Source organism: Pelophylax lessonae (assembly GCF_965119305.1).
Source record: "Pelophylax lessonae genome assembly, chromosome: 9".
In the NCBI taxonomy this organism is placed as follows: Eukaryota; Metazoa; Chordata; class Amphibia; order Anura; family Ranidae; genus Pelophylax; species Pelophylax lessonae.
In genome coordinates, this window is record NC_138776.1 from 99,267,715 (window position 1) to 99,287,490 (window position 19,776).

A 19,776-nucleotide genomic window follows, 5' to 3' on the forward strand; every position below is an offset into this window, starting at 1 on the left:
CGGTGTTCTTTGTTTGAAGATGAAAACTCTTATGCTCTGATTGGATGAGATGGAAAGGTGGGGCGGTGACACCATGTTCTCAACCTCCACCTATTAGAAAATGCTTTGCAATTTATTGAGAAAATGCAAAGCATTTTCTGAAACGTGCCCATGCCCAGTGGCCACCCTCCTGTGTTTAGAATGCAGCAGGGCAGTCGCTTGAGGTGAGACCTGGAAGCTAGTGTTGATCACTGGAGTAGCAGGGCCTACTACAGTGATTTCCAACTTCCAGGGGGTTCCCATAGGTATAATGTATAAATACTGTAGTTGCTTTGGTCAAAAATTGTAACTATGTAAAAATATCCATATCTGGAATTCTTCTTTAAATTGATTTGAAATATTAAAGCTATTTTCACCTCTGCAATTTTCATGTGGTACATTTTAGGTACAATTTGAACACCATTCATCCTAATAGTGTGTTTTTCTTTGATGTTTCCTCTGACGAATATAAAGGACAAGTTTAGGTTTAGATCACCAGCTCCCACCCCCACCCCTCAACCTACTCTAAGCAAAAATCCGAGTGGTCTCTCTGCACAAAATTCAGGTCAAAAAGGTGCCATAGTTATGGGAGAGTGATGACCTGTATACATCATGAAAGGACCCAGTGTCCAGTATCAAAGAGCTTTTCCTTGGAAGTGAGACTAAAATCAGTCATCTTGTAAATGTGATGGATGTCATTCTGCTTAATTGGAAGTGCTCAGTGGCAGTAATGAGAAGGTTGGAGAAACAAAGATTGTTCAGTAGGTAGCTGAGTCACATATGTTACAATATGCTTCGAATAAACTGGCCACGGAATGCATGCGATAGAAGATCCCCAGAGGAAGAGAGATCTTTACTACGATCACCCAGAGAGTGAAACCATAGAAGGATTGTTCAATCTGGCTGACCAAGTGTGGACGAGTACCATAAGCATAGAGGATCCAGACCTGCAGGAGATACAGAACAATAAGTTATGGCTTTGGGTCACATAGCTACTTTCATAGGTACAAAAGTCTATTAGAGTTTAAAGGTGCAAATCAAAGCATTTGAAGACATTTGACAAGCTACTACTCATATTCAGTAAACACTGACATTTTGCTAAAATCAGAAAATTCACTCACATTACTGTGACAAAAGTTTTGTGCAATTAGGATCAGTAGGAGGGTAGTAGTAGTGTAGTTCCTGAAACCTTGCTGTCTGTGTTCTCTTTTCAGCTCCCTCCACCACAAATCACATTTGGACTTCTAAGGCAAGTTTGAATCTAGCTGGGGCTTATGAACTTCCTACTTTTGGAATTTGTTTTTGTGTGAGACAGCAACGAATATGTTCCTACATCACCCAAAGGTATGTTCCAGGATAATAGAAAAATGAGAATGGGGTAGAAGCATATAGCAACATCTGGATGGAAAACTGGATGGAAAAGTTGAGTGGTTTCTCCTAAACTGATAAACCCTTAAACTTTTCCATTGATAACATTTTGAAGAAATGGAAACTCTCAGTTTTGCTGCATAGGTAAAATCTGCTTTCCAAAAATATATATTTTTTCATTATAAAGAGAGTATGGATTTATTTTGGGGGAGTGGGGGAGCATTCACACTAGCAAGTGGTTATTTTGTGACTCAATAACAGGTCTAGAATGGCTAAAATGGCTTCCATCACCCTCAGAAGGCATTAAAAGTCCCTAAAAATTGACAAAAACTGCATTCTGGACCTTTGTCCCTGAACAAACATGGGTACCACCCAGTAAAATGTTTAGTACCAACCAGCCACAGCCTGACATAGACTTTGACAGGCCTTCTGCAGTGGGGCTAGATGCTGCACCTGTCCCTCCTGGGTGCAATAAAATGATGGCGGGGGAAGGGGGAGGGGCTCACTGCCCCTAGTCGTTCCTATCTGTAATGGAGTTAGCTGCAGGGTTGTATATTCCACTCCTTGTGCCTGTACAAGCTCTGTGGCCAAACCAGAGAGATGTCCCCCTAATTTGCAGGCAATGAGTCTCAATGTGGGGGTAGCTATCTTGATAGAGGCAAGGCTTTGCTTCCTGATGTCTAGCCTCCAGCAAGGATGATAGTGAGCAGCACAGTAGTGACATCAAATCTCACTCCATATCTCACAAGACAAGCAGTCAAAGACAGGAGTGCTTTGGACGATCTTAAAGTGGTATTAAACCCAAAACCATAAATGTAGTATATTGCCGCTTTGGATACCTTTGGAGTATTGTTAATCTGGGGGGAGGGGTGTGTGAGATGCCCTAACAAATTGAAGCTGAACTCCAAGTGAAACTTTATAAGCAGTTACAGAAACAAGTTTTTTTTTCCTTTTGGGACAAAGGTTTTGGATAAATAAATAAAAGCTGATCATTGTAAACACCAGTAATAGTTTATTTCATCCCTGTAACTGCTACATCTGCGAAAAAGCTTGATTTGTTGAAAAACAACAGACTTACTAGCTAGATCAACAAGTGAAAATAAAGGAAAACAGCTTAAAAAAAAAGAATACAATTGCAGCCATCGCATCTAATAATTAGAAAGCTGCAATATGTTAAATGTTTGCTTTTGGGTTTAGTGCCACATTAAAAACTGCAAATATACATCTAGAGAGAACAGGAGTGCCCGGGCACTGTTATTTTTTTAAGGAAGATTTCAAGACAAAAGTTTTTTCCAGAGTACTGCATAGACACAGTTACAATTTCTAGATATATAACATAGCATGTCTTCACTTTTTGAGTTCTGGTCAATTTTAGGTTTTTGGTAAAAAAAAAAAAAATGCAGGCCAGTGAAGTTAGTGTTGTAAATCAACCCAATGATCCACTACTGCCTCCTCCTGTTCCAATAGGATATTGCAGTATTATGTTCTATTTATATTCTTTTATTTTATTAAAACTTTAACATGTCACACAGAATTAGCCAGGTACCTAGTGCACCTAGCCAGTCTGCTTTATATTTGCAAATAAATAATAACAATTGCAAATAAATAAATAGGTACATTAGTAGCACCATCCTAGTCTAGGTGCTAGAAGTGAGGCAAATAGCATTTTGCCTCTGCTGTTAGAAGTAGAGACTTGCCTGTCTCCCCCTGTCTTTCCAGAACTTTCTGGTAATATAGTGAGCAGGAGAGGGCAGAGTCTAAGGGCTCTTTCACACGGGCGCTCCGCTTGTCCGCAAATCATCCTATTTTTTTGTGGATGATTTGCGGACATAATGTAAGTCTATGGCATTGCGGATGTCAGTGGAATACCATCCGCTGACATCCGATTTTCCTCCTTTCAGTTCTGTTCCGTTTTTTGGAATGGAACAGAACCCTATTTTTCCTCCATTCAAAAAACGGAAAGGAAGGAAAATCGGATGTCAGCGGTGTCATCCGCTGACATCCGCAATCCCCATAGACTTACATTATGTCGGCATATCATCCGCAAACGGATGGGATGATATGCGGGCATACGGAGCGGATGACACAAATGTCATCCGCTCCGTGAAAAAAAAAAAAAAAAAGTCCCGCAGCGGAGCTTTCACACGGAGCGACCGTGTGAAAGAGCCCTAAGACTACATTCACACCTGAGCGTAGCGTTTCCGTGCGATTTTTACCGCGATTTACAGGCGTTTTTTGTGCAGGCATTTTTTGATTGAATAGAGACCAATGGAAAACGCCTGTAATCTGCCCAAAAAGAAGCTCATGTACTTTTTTGAGCGTTGGGCGTTTTGCTTACAGCGTCAAAACGCTCAGATGTGAACAGGGGCCATTGAAATGAATAGGATTTGTCTTGTTGGGCGTTTTGAGAGCTGATCCTAGAGCAGAAGAACTCCCCAAAAACGCCCCAAAACGCCTACATGTGAACGGAGCCTAAGCTGGCCCTGTATACAGACTCAGCCAATCCCTTATCCAGAAGAGTGACCAGCAAGGGGCTGAGAGTAGTATATAAGGGTGAGAGCAAGGAATAGCAGGGTTAGAGTTGCCACCTTTTCTTCAAGCCATACTCGAACACTTTAGCTGTGCACAGCAATTTTTTTGTAATGCACACCATAGGATTGTAAAAGACCTAGGACACCTTTAGGTGACTCAAGGAGAGTAGTAATGAGGGGTGCATATCGTGCTGCGGTGTACAGTGGCTGTGGCCATATTGCTTTAACAGTGGGGGGATTTAAAGGGGCATGGTTAAAAAACAAAAAAACAAAAGCATTCTTGTACCCCTAAAATATGACTAGATTAATAAATTAAATGTCGCCGTTAAAATATAAACCTAGCCTACCTTAAAAGTGGACACTGTCAGTCAGTAGAGCAGTGGACGGTGTCAGCAAAGCAGTGGACGTTGTCAGTAGAGCAGTGGACACTGCCAGCAGAGAAGTGGATGGTGCCAGTAGAGAAGTGGACGGTGTCAGTAGGGCAGTTTATGGTGTCAGTAGGGCGGAGGATGGTGTCAGTAGGACAGTGGACCATGTCGGTAGGGCAGAGGACAGTGTCAGTAGGGCAGTGGATGGTGTCTGTAGGGCAGTGGATGGTGTCAGCAGAGCAGTGGACAGTGTCAGTAGGGCAGTGGATGGTGTCTGTAGGGCAGTGGATGGTATCAGCAGAGCAGTGGACAGTGTCAGTAGGGCAGTGGATGGTGTCAGTAGGGCAGAGGATGGGACTGCAGGGGGAACTAAACTGAGGTCAGCAGCCATGTCCCTGGAAAGACCAGCATGAGAAGTCCCGCACTGGAGAGCCTGTGAGTGTCCAACTCCAGGAAAGTACAGAGATATGAGGAGGAAAGGAAGGGCCCTCGGCTCTGCACATACCCAGCGGTTAGTGTCTCAGTTTCAGGCTCTGTGCCCAAGCTCTGTGCTGCCTGCAGTCCGGACAGGTACATGCTCGGCTTGCAGGCAGAAGAGCCTGGGGCTGGATGTCTGCACCAGGGCCGCTGATAGGGGGGACCACCAGCCCTCTTGTAGGGGGCCGAGAGCACACAGGGGGGGCCCACACAGAGAGGGGGATTAGTGATGGAAAACAAATATAGAAATCTTCCTCCAGCACCTGAATCTGATCTGTCCCTCTCCCTGCTATCAGCTTTTATCTGTTGAGAAAGAGACAGTTGTCCCTCACTAATCCCCCTCCCTTGTGTGGGTCCCCCTCCCAGCACTTATCTCTGCTCAGGAGTTTATTTGTAAATTGTAACTTTGTTTCTCTCTCTCTGTCTCTCTGATCACTGAGCTCCAACTGCCCAGCCTGTATATTTTTCTCATCTTCTTTTTTATTTAACATCGTTTTTTTTTTTAGATTTAGCAGGAAATATGCGAGTTATGTTAGATTTGTGTCTGATAATAGTGATTTTGTTGTAATTTTAGCTAAATATATCTTTAATATTTTCTTGGGGGGGCCCTGCCAGGTAGTCTGTACGGGGCCCCGCAATTTCTAACAGCAGCCCTGGTCTGCACTGAGCAGGTACTGGCATGCTTCTCCCTCCTTACAGCACACAGCCACTCTGCATCTTGAATTACACAGCTACGGGGACTCAGGGAGAGTGCCAGGCAGTGCAGGCAGGGGAGGGGGAGCCCCCGTCACAGAGTTCCCCATGATATGGGACTCTTCAGCTGGGTCTTAATGATGTGTATGGGGTTCAGGCGGGCTGAAAGCCGGACACATGATTCAAAACCCGTACTGTCCGGGTGAATCTTGGACAGGTGACAGCCCTAAGCAGGGTCCTTTTGCCTGCTGAGAGTGACCCAGCTTGAAAGTGCTGTTAAACCATCCAAGGCTTAGGAGGAGCCTTAAGAAGTTCTGGATGATTCTAGCTCACCAAGGAGTTGAAGTATCACCCCTAAAGTCGCAAAAACACCCAAGGCAACATCCAGAAGGGATCTTAATCTAATGAGATTTTATGCATCAAGCTGAAAATACCCCGTGCCTGGCTGCTTGCTCCATTAAGGGATCAGAACCTGGGATAAAACTGCCAGACCAATCCGGTCTGTGCGCTACATTATTAACATCTGATATACCACAAAGTTTTTATGCATAAAATGCAACTTACTGATATATTGTAACAGATTAAAAGAATTGAGATGTTTTGGAGAATCACTCTTCTTGTTCTGAAAAAGGACTCCTTCCCCTTCTTTTCTATTTGTCTGGTATGAAAAGTGTCTGTCACAATGTTTCTAGGTTGTAAATTCTTGGGTGCGTCTGAGTGCACCAGAGTTTTAGAGCTTCTTGGGCTTGCATCATTCTCTGAAAAAGACCACTTGCTGCCACACACTGTGGACACGCTGCTTATTCCATTTTGTGTGTTTTCAGTGTCTGTATGCTGGGACATAGATAAGACCATATCATCATTTGACATTGTGGGTTTAGTTTGTGCTGGCTCAGAGTAAAGTGCCTCTGTAATAAAGAGATTCTGACCAAGAACCTGGATAGTTTTACATAGAGAAAAGCAGAGGTCCAGAATGTAGAGGTTCCCTTCTATGTGTAGGAAGAAGATTGCCACCAAGGAGAACACAGATACCAGTAAGGGACCACATGAGCTTCCCATAAGAAGAGTAATGTCGAGACTTCTTACCACACTCTTGGATTTATCATCAAATAGAAACCCTCTCTGAAGTCTACAAGTGACTATCCCAATCACAGAAGCCATGAACATTGCAGACAAGAGTACAGAGTTAAATAGATAATAGATACGTAGTGCTTCCGGAACTGTTGTGGGGGACTTGGCGAGAACGCCAAAAGAAATCATGACTCCAAACGTTGCTGAAATGGCGAAGGCTCCCAAGATCAACCCTACAAAAGCTCCATTGATGTGAAGCGTGCCCTTGGAATGAGCCGAAACTGCTGGAATACAGGCTGTCTTTCCTGTGTTCCTCCAAATAACGTACAGCATTGTAGAGGAGAAGAGACTGAACTCAATATTGAATGGGTGCAGGTAAGCTGCTCCTTCAGAGAAGATATGGCAGAGGTCTGTGATGCAGACACAGCTGTTTGTGTGCCATCCAGGAGCTGAAAAACCAACAAATGTGAATTAAACATATTGTAACCAACACTAGTCTAAGACCTTGCTTATATTTGGTTTACTTGGACCTCACCACTGAAAGAGACTTCTGTAGGGATGTGTGAAATTCCCATCAGACTATGGACATCTCTAAGGTTGGCCATAGACGGTGCAAATTTCTTTCCTGCAACCCGTGAAATCAATAAGGTTCCCCTATCAACACAGACAATGCTGACAGGGGAATCCCTCCTGCTGAGCAATTGTCTGCTGTGGGCGAGGGCAGGCAGTACCCAGCCTAGAGAAGACAGGGATTAATGCTAGTGGATATAGTAGCTACTAGTGATAATGGCAAGTGAATCCAGCAGGCTGGTTGTACCCAAGTTGATCAATCAATCAATCAACTTGGTACATTCAGACTGCCCACACATGGTTCAAATCTTGTAAGGGGGTTGGTGAAATTCTCGCGCTGTCACTCTTTTATACCTAATTGTCTCCTTTAATGCTGCAGGTACTATTATTGGTAACCTACACAATACAGATACTTTTAGTTGGGGGGAGTACCGCGCTTTAAAGGTGCATGATGCAAAGTTATTTAAAACATATTAGCTATACTGTGAAAAAGTGCCTTAGTGCTTCTCAATATAATATTCACTCATATCCATATGTGCATCACAGCATAATAAATCAAATAAACTTATATCAAATATAAATTATCCAATACACAAATAATTCTTACAGGTGGTTTCAAATGCTGAATAAATATAGTGCTTAATAAAATCAATAATACATATATAATCACGTGATAAGATTAAAGTGCCAAAATATTAATACTATCTAAATAAGTGAACATCTAATAAATTAAGAGTAAAAATAATAGTGCTCTTGAATCTAAAATAGCTGGTTGGGTGATATAAATTATAAAGTGCTGAAGTGTCCTTCAAATAAATAAATAAATAAATGGTGATCAGACAAATCTTCTTTTCCAAAAAACGCATGCAGGTGCTCTTCTGTGCAGTGACCACTAGGTGTCCTAAGCGCTCACCTCAATTCTCTTTTAAATAGACCTTGTGTTATATGCCTCAGAGTAATGCTCTTTCCTCCTTTATGGCGTGTAGGTACCACTATTAGTATTCGATTTCCTCCCTTTTTATACAACGATATACCAGGAGATATCTGTGGACCTTTATGTCTCCAAAAATAAATGGGCCAATATAGTGAAGTATAGCCAGTACTTTATTAAATTAAAATAAGAATAACACTCACATTGCTTCCATCTTTCTCATAGCATAACAAACAAATAGTTGCCGATACGTCACTTCCGGTTGGCTATCCTACGCGTTACGCTGCTTCTTCCTGGGATCCCTGGCCTCTTACTCCACTCATACAATACCTATCCCACTAAGCCTCACAAAACAGGATGTATTTAGTAAGGCTTTGTGTAATAAAAAATAAAACAAAATGGTGAAGAAGACTAGAATGATATCAGTGTGTTTTTGTACATTAAAAGCGGAGCTCCACCCAAAAGGGAAAGGAAGTTCAATGTTAAGGCCTCCTCCCCTCTCCTCTTTACCAAATGGCACTTTTTTTTGGGGGACGAGCACCTGGTTTTGACAGGTACCTGCTCCCACTTTTGCTCGGACCGCCTAGGCTAGGTAAACCTAGTGGAAGTTCCCCTCTCCCCCTCCCTTCCAGCAGTCTTCTAGGACAAGTCACAGGTCCTGGAAGACTATGGGACCATTCACAGTACGCAGTAGGCACCTGGCTGTGAAGGCGCCCATAGTTGAGATGCTGGCACCGAGGACAGACAATCGAGGGAAGGAACAGCTCAGATAAACCCATCGCTTGATCCTGGGACAGGTGAGTGTCTGTTTATTAAAAGTCAGCAGCTACAGTGCTTATAGCTGCTGACTTTTAATAAACACAAAAATTACTGGAGCTCCTCTTTAGGTACTATCATTTGGTCAACCGTATACCCTTATGCCATATTTTATTCATGATTTTTGTAATATTTATTCATTAGAGGGTACAGCTGATGTTCTTCATTCTAATGTTTATAAAGCACTGGATTCCAAAATTCACCCACCGGTAAAATAACTCATAAGGAGCCAGGAAATACTGCCAGTGCAGCAAGGACAGACAACTCTGCATTCTATAAAAATCACATCACAAAGTTTTCACAACCTTTGCTACCATACTCTTCCTCCATCTTACTTTCAATGAGACTCATTTTCTTTTTTTGAATGTCGTAAATTTCTTCCAGCTGTTTCATGGACTCATCAAGGACAACGCTCATCCACATTAATATATTTGTGGCAAGTGTATGCATCAGACCGAACCTGTAATCAAGACAAAACATAGGGCATTTACTTAAAACTGAATAGTAAACTTAAAATCCACACATATGTGATGTCACATTTGCAGGCAACAAATGAAGTGAAAGTGAAACAAATCAGTATAATACCGTATTTTTCCGTGTATAAGATGCTACTTTTTGCTCAATTTTTTATGCTGAAAATCGAGGGGCGTCTTATACACGGTCAATAAGCAGTGTGCGGGTGCGTAGCTGGCCATATTGTCAGAGGCTTCCTCCAATTGCAAGCTGTGGACGTCAGATAATGCTGTATAGGCGGAGACTGCAGATGCGATACCATTGGAGGTTGGAGTGCGCAGATGCGAGAGAGAGAGAAGCGAGAACGGAGCCCAGATGTCAGAGAATAAAAAAATGAGTACTGGTAAGGGATTGTCTTACACTGCTAAATTCAAACTACGGTAAATGTAATTCGCTATGCAAAAGGCAATGGCAATAGGACTGCAGAGAGACAGTTTGGACCTCCGCCCACTGAGTGCATGATCAGACAGTGGAGAAAACAGGAAGAACAACTCCTTATGTTTAAAATATTGATTTCTGAAGTTTGGGTTGAAAAAATGGGGGGCGTCTTATACATGGGGGCGTCTTATACACGGAAAAATACGGTAATATTAATATCCAGCAAAAACAGCAACTATGCTAAAGTCAGAAAGATTGATTTGTTTATGGTATTCTGAGTACTGTACTAATTCATTACAACCAGATTCCAGAGAGCCCGTCAAAGGATCACTGGAAGGACACTTTCTCAAGGTGGTGCTTTAAAATAACATCGCCCTCTTTTTCCTGCTGTCTGTATGGGAGAAACAACAAGGACTCTTCTATAGGTGTATTCAGGAATAGCTCACCTTCATCACATGCAGGGGTTCTAGGATAAGGAGAGGGGTAGATTGTAAAACTACAACTATACTATATCTGCATGTAAAACGAAAGTGTTGGCTGCACTGTACCTTTATAATGCATGCATTCTTAAAGTGGTTGTAACCCTCAGATATGAAATATGAACAAAGCATATGTACTTGTCTCAATCTAGAGCACTGGGTGTTATTTCTGTCTGCTGCTTTAATCCTCTGCTATCAGCATGAATCAATTCTGACAAGTTTTCCTGACACCAAGAGACAAAATGGTGACAGGGGAGGGATCTCCAGCTTATTGACAGCCTCAGCTCTGTTCCTGTGAGCTGTGTGAAAGGGGGGGGGGGGGGCAGAAGCAGAGTCTTCCAATCAGCTTTCAGAGCTCTCCTGACTGAGCTCTGCAGAGTGTAACTTCTCCACCCCCTTTTTTCTGATCTTTCACGCAAGCTTTACACATTCTGGACTTTGAATGGATGTAGAGAAGAGAAGACTGCATATAAGCAGGTACAACTTACGTAGGAGGATTTGTTTCATCACTGTGTATCAGGGGGAGTAATTTCACTGGGTATATGTAAGGGTTTACAATCGCTTTAACTTTGAGCATTACATTTTAAGCAAGCAATCTGTATACCATTCTTATCCACATATCTCCCATGTGTTCTCAGGGACATCACTGCTATTTGGAATCCGCTATTATTTGTAGCCTGGGAATATAAGCATTCTGGGAAAAATACAAATTAAATACAGAGTTATTTGAACATTGTTATAATGTAGAAAATAAGCAAGGGCTCTTTTATGTTGAGCCAGCTGAGCAGGATGGATGCCAGTTTTTTTACATTGGTACTTGTTCTGTTTGTGTCTCGGGCGGACCCGTGATAGTATCTGTTCACATCAGCCTATCTCTGATCTGTTACACTAAGGTCTAGAAAAACAGAAAAGGACACATTTTCCATTTTTTTCCCCAGACCTGGATGTACTCGACTACTCGGGTAAGCAGGTGTAAATGGACACAAGTCTGTTTACATTCGCCTGTCCAGAAATTAAGCACACTGAGCTTTAAAAATACAACTTATACAGGTGTTTGCAATTTCTTTTCAGTTTGCAAAAGTACCTCTATGTTAGCCTATGTGCCCATGCACACATTTTTCAGGCGTATTAGAAAAGGAGCATTTATAGGGTGAAAAAAAAAAATAAAAACATCAAAACCTGCATTCAGGAGAGGAGCTTTTAAAATGAAATAAAAGCTTGACACACCTAAACGCATGTCAAAATGGTGAGGTTGCATGTAAATGCATTCCAATGGCCAGAATAAATTAGTGTAAAGCCATTAAGAATACATTTTATTTAAAAAATACAGAACTACAAAAATTTGCAGAAAACAGCAGTTTTGGTATGAAATGACCTTGGCGGAAGCTGGATCCTGATGCGTTTCGTCAAACATGACATCCTCATAGGGCTAAAGCCATGTCATGTTTCCATACCAAAAGCGCTGTTTTCTGCAATTTTTTGTAAGTGTTCTGTATTATTTAAATAAAATGTATTCTTAATGGTTTTACACTATGTGCAACTACTTGGCTTGTTTCCGCATATTTGCTTGAACCTGGAGATATGGTCCATCTAAGTAGAGGTCTATTCTTACCAGAATTTGAGTGATATATTGTTTTTATCCACACTGAAGACTCTGAGTCCTGAGTGATTGGGGCTTCCTTAGCTGATGTTAATCATCTCTACTTGAGTGACTTAATTTGCTGTATCATACTTGGATCCACAGCTTCTGGTAAGCGCAATATCACTATCCGTGGTGGTGGGATTGTCACGCTGGTGGCTATTGGCATCTGTGTTTCTTCATTCCAAGCACTCTTGCGAATTTGGATTTTATATGTACACTTTTCTGTTGGCATTATGTGGACTGCCTCTTCTATGAACTTTATAGTTCTCACCTATTTAATATGATGGTTTTGTGTGATATATGTTCATATATATGTCACTTTATGTATTTTTTAGCTCTGTACTTATGTATTTTTGGTTTTATGCAATTTTTGTCACTTGTGGTGTTAGCAGCCTTCTTTTCCTTTCATATTAGCTCAGTAAATTTTCTTTCTATGGTCTCCTATTGGTTGGAAGGAAAGGCACAGCTCCACCTTCGGGTCGGCAGATATACCGCAGCCCACCACCTGCCCACAAGCAGATAAGTAGTTTTTTTTACAATTTCCAGCAAATGTGTACTTACCTACAAAAAACATGCAGGAGCTAGGGTTTTCACACATACAGTACCAACATGTTCTGGGATATTTACTCTATATACAGTATATGTAGCCAGTCTCATCCACACCTATACTTAAAACGACTGTGGATTCTTTTAACCACTTCCATACCGAGTCATAGTAATATGACGTCGGCATGGTGGTTGTACGGATCCGGGCGGGCGTCATATGACGTCCGCCCGCTCTAGCTGCTACTGCGCGCCCCCGGGGGCGCGCAGCGCGGCGATCGGGGGTGAGGCTCGTCCCTCGGACATAGCCCATCCCTGATCAAGGTAAACAGCCAATAGAAATTGGCTGTTTACCACGTGATCGGCTGTGTCAATCACAGCCGATCACATGAGCGGCTCCAGCACGAGCCGCTCGTTCTCTCTGCAATGCGCGCCCCCGGGGGCGCGCAGAGCAGCGATCGGGGACGAGGCTCGTCCCTCGGACAGAGTCGATCCCCGATCTAGGTAAAGAGCCAATTAAATTGGCTCTTTACCACGTGACCGACTGTGTCCAATCACAGCCGGTCACAAATGTCAACAGAGAACACGGTAACTAGCTGTCACCGTGTTCTCCTCCTCACATACTGATCCTGTGTGAGGAAGAGAGTGTGGTAACAGCTAGTTACCAAATACAGTGCACCCTAAACACACTGATTGCCCCCCCCCCCCCCCAATAAAGAGCACCTGTCACTAGCCCATCAAAGTACCCGAGTACCTGTCACCAGCCCATCAGGTACTCTGATGACAGGTACTCGGGTACTCTGATGACAGGTACTCGGGTACTCTGATGACGGGTACTCGGGTACTCTGATGACGGGTACTCGTGTACTCTGATGACGGGTACTCGGGTACTCTGATGACGGGTACTCGGGTATTCTGATGACAGGTACTTGGGTACTCTGATGACAGGTACTCGGGTACTCTGATGACAGGTACTCGGGTACTCTGATGACGGGTACTCGGGTATTCTGATGACAGGTACTTGGGTACTCTGATGACAGGTACTCGGGTACTCTGATGACAGGTACTCGGGTACTCTGATGACGGGTACTCGGGTACTCTGATGACGGGTACTCGGGTACTCTGATGACGGGTACTCGGGTACTCTGATGACAGGTACTCGGGTACTCTGATGACGGATACTCGGGTACTTTGAGTACCTGTCAACGGAGTACCCGTCATCAGAGTACCTGAGTACCTGTCACCTACCCATCAGAGTACCCGAGTACCTTCCACCTGCTCATCAGAGTACCTGACGCCTGAAGTACCCGAGTACTTGCCGCCTGCTCATCAGTACCCATCACTACTCATCAGTACTCATCAGTACCTATCACGTATCAGTATCACCTATCAGTATCAGTACTACTCATCAGTACCTATCACCTGCCTGTCACCTGCCCATCAGAGTACCCGAGTACCTGTCACCTGCCTATCGGAGTACCCGAGTACCTGCCACCTGCTCATCAGTACCAGAGTACCTGTCACCTGCCCAGCAAAGTACCCGAGTACCTGTCGCCCTTCATACAGCCACCATGTCTAAGTCCAAAAAGGTTTATATACGTCCTCCGTTTAAACCTAAATACCGGTGTTATGGCAGCAGATAGCTGCCATAACCCTGGTATTTTTTTAAACGGTGGACGGTTGGCTTTCCGATAAGGGTGGTCCCAGCGGCGGATTCGCCCTGGGATCACCCTTCTGGGATGGCGGAAGAGGTGCCCCCCCCCCCCCTCCCGCCGCGTCCGGTCCTTTTCCCCGCTTACCGGACCCGCCGGCAGCGGGGAAAACGATCCGGTCCCGGATCCTCACAGACAGGATGTCGAGTGAGGGCAAGCTTGCCCTCACTTGACTCTATGGTCTTGGAGGACCGGGGCTACGGAAAATGTTGTTGCCTAGCAACCGGTTTAAAGGTCCTTTTTTTTTTTTTCATTTTATATAATAATTTTTTTTTTTTTTTTTTTTTTTCTTTCTATCTTTTAGTGTACTTGTGAGATCTGAGGACTTTTTGACCCCAGATCTCACAAAAAAGAGGTCCTGTCGTGCCTTTTTCTATTACAAGTAATGTTTACATTTCTTGTAATAGAAATAAAAATGATCCTTTTTTTTTTTTTTGTTAAACGGTGTAAAAATAAAAAATAATAAATAAAATAAATAGTAAAAAAAAAAAAAAAAAAAAATTAAAGCACCCTGTCCCCGTTAGCTCGCGCGCAGAAGCGACGCATACGGAAACCCCGCCCACATATGTAAACGGTGTTCAAACCACACATGTGAGGTATCACCGTGATCGTTAGAGCAAGGGAAATAATTTGAGCCCTAGACCTCCTCTGTAACTCAAGGATGGCAACCTGTAGAAATTTTTAAATTGTCGCCTATGGGGATTTTTAAGTACCAAAGTTTGTCGCCATTCCGTGAGCGTGCGCAATTTTGAAACATGACATGTTGGGTATCTATTTACTCGGCGTAACATTATCTTTCACATTATGGAAAAAAATTGGGCTAACTTTACTGGTTTCTTATTTTTTAATTAAAAAAAGTGAATTTTTTCCAAAAAAATTGCGTTTGGAAGACCGCTGCGCAAATACGGTGTGATAAAAAATATTGCAATAATCTCCATTTTAATCTCTAGGGTCACTGCTAAAAAAAAATATATAATGTTTGGGGGTTCTAAGCAGTTTTCTAGCAAAACAACTGATTTTAGCTTGTAAATACCAAATGTCAAAAATAGGCCTAGGCAAGTGGCTAGGATGCATGATGATGCTCCTTGGATGTTAGGCCCCTCTATATGGCTAGGCTGTGAAAAAGTCTCACACATGTGGTATTGCCATACTCAGGAGAAGTGGCAGAATGAATTTTGGGGTGTCATTTTTGCTGTGTACATGCTATGTGTTAGGAATATCCTATAAATTGACAACTTTGTGTAAAAAAAAAAAGTTTTCATTTTTTTCCCACATTTTCCAAAAACCTGTGGAAAAAAATGACACGTTCAAAGGACCCATAATGCCTCATAGAATATACGTTGGAGTGTTTTCTTTCCAAAATGGGGTCATTTTGTGGACTTTTCCATTGTATTGGTGCTCTAGGGCCTTGAAAAGTGTGATAGGTAGTAAGAAAGTTTTATGTGTATTTATGCTCCTAGAACGCCTGAAGGTGCTTCTTGGACGTGGAGTATCTTTTTGTGATCAGGCTGTGTAAAAGTCTCACACATGTGGTATCGCCATACTCGGAAGGAGTAGCAGAATGTATTTTTGGGTGTAATTTTTGCTGTGTACATGCTATGTGTTAGAAATAGCTTATAAATTGACAACTTTGTGGGAAAAAAAAGAAAAAAATTTTTTTTTCTTCATTTTCCCAAGAATTGTGGGAAAAAATTACAACTTCAAAATACCCACCATGCCTCTTACTAAATACCTTGGACTGTCTACTTTACAAAAAGGGGCCATTTGGGCGGTATTTGTACTGTCCTGACATTTCAGGGCCTCAAGAAAGGAGATAGGCAGTCAGTACTTCTGGTGTGATCAATTTTCAGTAATTGGTACCATAGCTTCTAGACTCAATAACTTTCACACAGACTAAATAATATACACTAATTTGGGTTAATTTTACCAGAGACATGTAGCAGTATACATTTTGCCCCCAATGTATGAAGAAAAATTAATTTTTTGCAAAATTTTATAATTGAAACTAAAAAAAAGTGTTTTTTTTTCAAAATTTTTGCTCTTTTTTTGCATATATCACGAAAAAAAAAAACCCCAGTTGTGATCAAATACCACCAAAAGAAAGCTCTATTTGTGTGAAAAAAATGATAAAAAATTTGTTTGGTTATAGTGTAGCATGACTGAGCAATTGTCATTCAAAGTGTGAGAGTGCTGAAAGCTGAAAATTGGTCTGGGCAGGAAGGGTGTCAAACTGCTCTGTATGGAAGTGGTTAAAGTAGAATTAAAGCCGAAAATCTTTTTTTTTTTTTTTCCTGGGTTAAGGGAGGGTTTTAACCCCTGCAATGTTTTTTTGCCATATAGGGAGATTTTCCTTTGCTTCCTGTTCCATAGCCATAACAAGAAGTGAGAAAATCCCTTTTTATCACCATGGTCACCAAAATTAGTGTCTTATTGCAAGATTTCTATTCTTGTTCTGATGACAACTTAAAATGTGGGATTTTCTTTTACTTTAATTTCCAATATTAATGGTATACAGGACAAATAGAGAGGGTGACTCTCCCTAAGGGGGCACAGACAGCAATAAAAACTGGACAGGTGTTCTAATCCCTATCCACTCTATACTTAAAAAAAACGTTTGGGCTGCAGTTGCACTTTAAAGTCGCCATAGACTGCGCACACACATGAACTGAGGAGAAGTATATTTGGCTCCAACCTTTACCTGTTCAGTGATTGTTTTTCCTGAATACATACTTTGGCATAAAATGAAAGCAGAGAGACCTGAAAGAGAAAAAAAAAAACCTGATGAAAACAGTGTACACTTTTCAGGATATAATATATTGTACATATTGTATTTTAGACTGAAGTTAAACTCTATTTTAGATTGTAAGCTCTAACAAGCAGCACCCTCTGATTCCTCCTGTATTGAATTGTATTGTAACTGTACTGTCTGCCATTATTTTGTAAAGCACTGCACAAACTGTTGTCGCTGTATAAATCCTGTATAATAATAATTTGCTAGTATGATTATAAAGTATAAGCAAGAAATACATTGCTTTGCTCAGTTTACCCACCTGTATGACTGTGAATATGGCCTGAACAATGGGAAATGAAGTCACCACTATGGATGTGCACTGATGCAGCTCATGGTAATATCCAAGTGTTAAACAGTCCAACACCAGTGTGGCCAAAGCAAAGAGGCACAGTCCACCTGCAGCATGGAAAACAGACTCAGTCACTGACTACAGCAAGAAGTAGACTTGCTCAAATACTATTGCTATATATCAGTGATGGCTAACCTTGGCACCCCAGATGTTTTGGAACTACAGTTCCCATGATGCTAAACTACACTGCAGAGTGCATGAGCATCATGGGATATATAGTTCCAAAACATCTGGAGTGCCAAGGTTCGCCATCACTGCTATATATAATAGAAAGAAGGCAACAATGAAATGTTTGTAGAGTCCTTCCATGAATAGGCCAATCAGACAACGACTGCCAGATTTTAAAGGCATCATCAAATGCTGCTAGTACCAGCACTGTTCTTAGATGGAACAGCTTTTTAAAAATGTATTCTAGAAAACATATAGTTTTTATTGCGGTCTGTGTTCCCAGGTGACTACTGTCACTGAAACCAAAAATAATGGGAAATTCAAAAGCTGATGGTTAGCACCAAAGCAAGAGTAGTGGCACCTGTTACAAAGACAATTTAGAGGGAATTTCCCCTTACTTACCTTTGAAATTTTCTGTTACCTTTGACCATAAACAATCCTCCTCACTTTTCTCAAAATCTCCTGCTCTCTAGCACCCTTGTCATCTCTTCTCAGGACTTCTACAGAGGCTGTCGTCTTTTTCTCCGGAACTCTCTACTCTACTAATCTGTTTGGCTCTCTTCTCCTCTGTCCACCTTTAAGCAATCAAAAGAAGAGACCAATCTCCTGCGCTCAAGAAAAGTGTACTGGCAAAAGGTCAATCAAGAGTATTTAGCTAATCCAATCTTAGCACCGGCTGTGCTGCCCCCAAACGGACTGGGGAAACCCAGAAGAGATACTGTAAAAACAAAAAACAGAGGGAGCTGAGCTGGTGTGCTCCCTGTTCTTTGTTTTTGCAGCACATTTAGGAAGTCACTGAAAAAACTGATTCCTTCTGAGAAGCCTATTCTGTCTTTACCTAACAACTGGAGTCTTCCATTCTCCATCTGCTCATCCATCACATGTATTATCTTTTGTATCATTCATCCTTCTCTTTTAAATTGTAAGCTTTGAGAAGCAGAGTCTAAAGCCTCGTACACACGCGTCGAAAATCGGCAGGGAATTTTCGTCCGACGACCTATCTGCCGATTTCTGGCTTGTTAGTATGATGCTTCCAACAACCGACTCCGACTTCTCGGCCGAAAAAAATCTGGTGTGCAGGCTATAAAATTTTTGTCTGCCGTCAAAACACGGCCGATTTTCGTGCAGTCAGTACAGATTTCGACAGGGAAAAATCTAATGAGCAAGACTGGGCATGCTCAGAGAAGAAAGAACACAAAGAAAGCAAACCAACACATGACATCACTTCTGAAGTAGAATTTTGTCGGGCGAGAAAATTAGTATGCAGTCTAGGCACATGCCAACCAACAAAATACCACTCTGGACAAAAGACGGACGATCGGTCGGCCGATAATCGTTGCGTGTGTACTAGGCTTTACTTACCCTCGTCGTGAAATTTAAGGTAACTACGCTATCTCCCTTTAGTTTGTAAAGCATTGCACAAACTGCTGGTGCTAAATGGATTTTGTATAATAATAATAATAATAATAATAATAATAATAAACTACAAAACAGACTCAAGTGACTTTTAGAGCCAGCTCACACTGGGGCGACTCAAAGTCGCCCCGACTTTGAAGCCGCCCCCTGCAGCATTACTTCATCGCGGCTTGCAAATTACTTCTCTCTAAAGCCGCCCCCAAGTAGTATTATAGTATTTTTTCACCCATAAAAAGCATGCAAGGGAACACATACCCTTTAACCAGTTGGCTCCAGCCTGTTGATCTTGGTACATCTTTATTTTTTTATTTTTAGCAGATGTCCAACCGAACCAAAGCATCCAAGTTGAAGAGGTTAGCATCAGTATGGTGAGAAAGCCATGCACATTGTGGGTTTGTTGGCTGTGGCGATGCATCTCTGCCAACAGAACTGCACTGCCGAAGAAAGTTAGGAGTGCCAAGTAGAGCAACGAGAGTAGAATGGTGGTTCTAGGATTGTTAGAGCTGGGCCAGGTCTTCTTCTCATTCTCTATGCTGCTGTTACTAAGACTGAAATCAGAACAATTCAAAGAGCAGTTACCACTCCTAGTGGAGATATCAGGAACTTGGAAAGTTTTGCCTTCGTGGGAATTCATTGGAGCATCAAATGTTATCCTACAGGGGAAAAAAATATGAAATGCATGTCCTGGTATTGGTTTAAAGAATTACTTTGTGAAGATACATTTTTAATATAATATGTTGCTTCGCAATCTAAATTTAACAGATGCAATTTTGGTTTAGCATAGAAGAATAATTGGTAAAAACAGAGCTGACCATACAGGAATCTAGAATTAGGTTCCCACACAAGACACAATAAGTTCCCTGGCTTTTAGCATGCAGGATTGATTCAGTGCAAAAAAAGGAATAATGATGGTAAACTATATTTAAAGCCAAAACTTTTTTG

At 42.0% G+C, this 19,776-nt stretch overlaps 1 protein-coding gene across 1 annotated transcript; it reads right to left on the reverse strand.

Annotated features, from left to right (window-relative positions):
* Nucleotides 1-613: 613 nt before the first annotated feature.
* Nucleotides 614-19,485, reverse strand: LOC309564551 (proton channel OTOP2-like). The gene is made up of 6 exons (XM_082269197.1): nucleotides 19,090-19,485; nucleotides 17,161-17,297; nucleotides 16,809-16,867; nucleotides 9,179-9,303; nucleotides 6,020-6,975; nucleotides 614-965 (listed from the first exon to the last, which is right to left on the reverse strand). Exons 1-6 carry the CDS (start codon nucleotides 19,466-19,468, stop codon nucleotides 777-779), a joined length of 1,845 nt encoding a protein of 614 aa, XP_082125323.1. The 5' UTR covers nucleotides 19,469-19,485; the 3' UTR covers nucleotides 614-776.
* Nucleotides 19,486-19,776: the final 291 nt, after the last annotated feature.

What these genes read in the sequence shown, in the direction of transcription:
- LOC309564551 (XM_082269197.1), bottom strand. Translation starts at nt 19,468, where the DNA reads ATGAATTCCCACGAAGGCAAAACTTTCCAAGTTCCTGATATCTCCACT. An exon ending in CCATATTCACAGTCATACAG is followed by an intron (nt 16,868 to 17,160) that starts GTGGGTAAACTG and finishes TTTCTCTTTCAG; the next exon opens with GTCTCTCTGCTTTCATTTTA. An exon ending in TAATCTGTTACAATATATCA is followed by an intron (nt 966 to 6,019) that starts GTAAGTTGCATT and finishes TATCTCCTGCAG; the next exon opens with GTCTGGATCCTCTATGCTTA.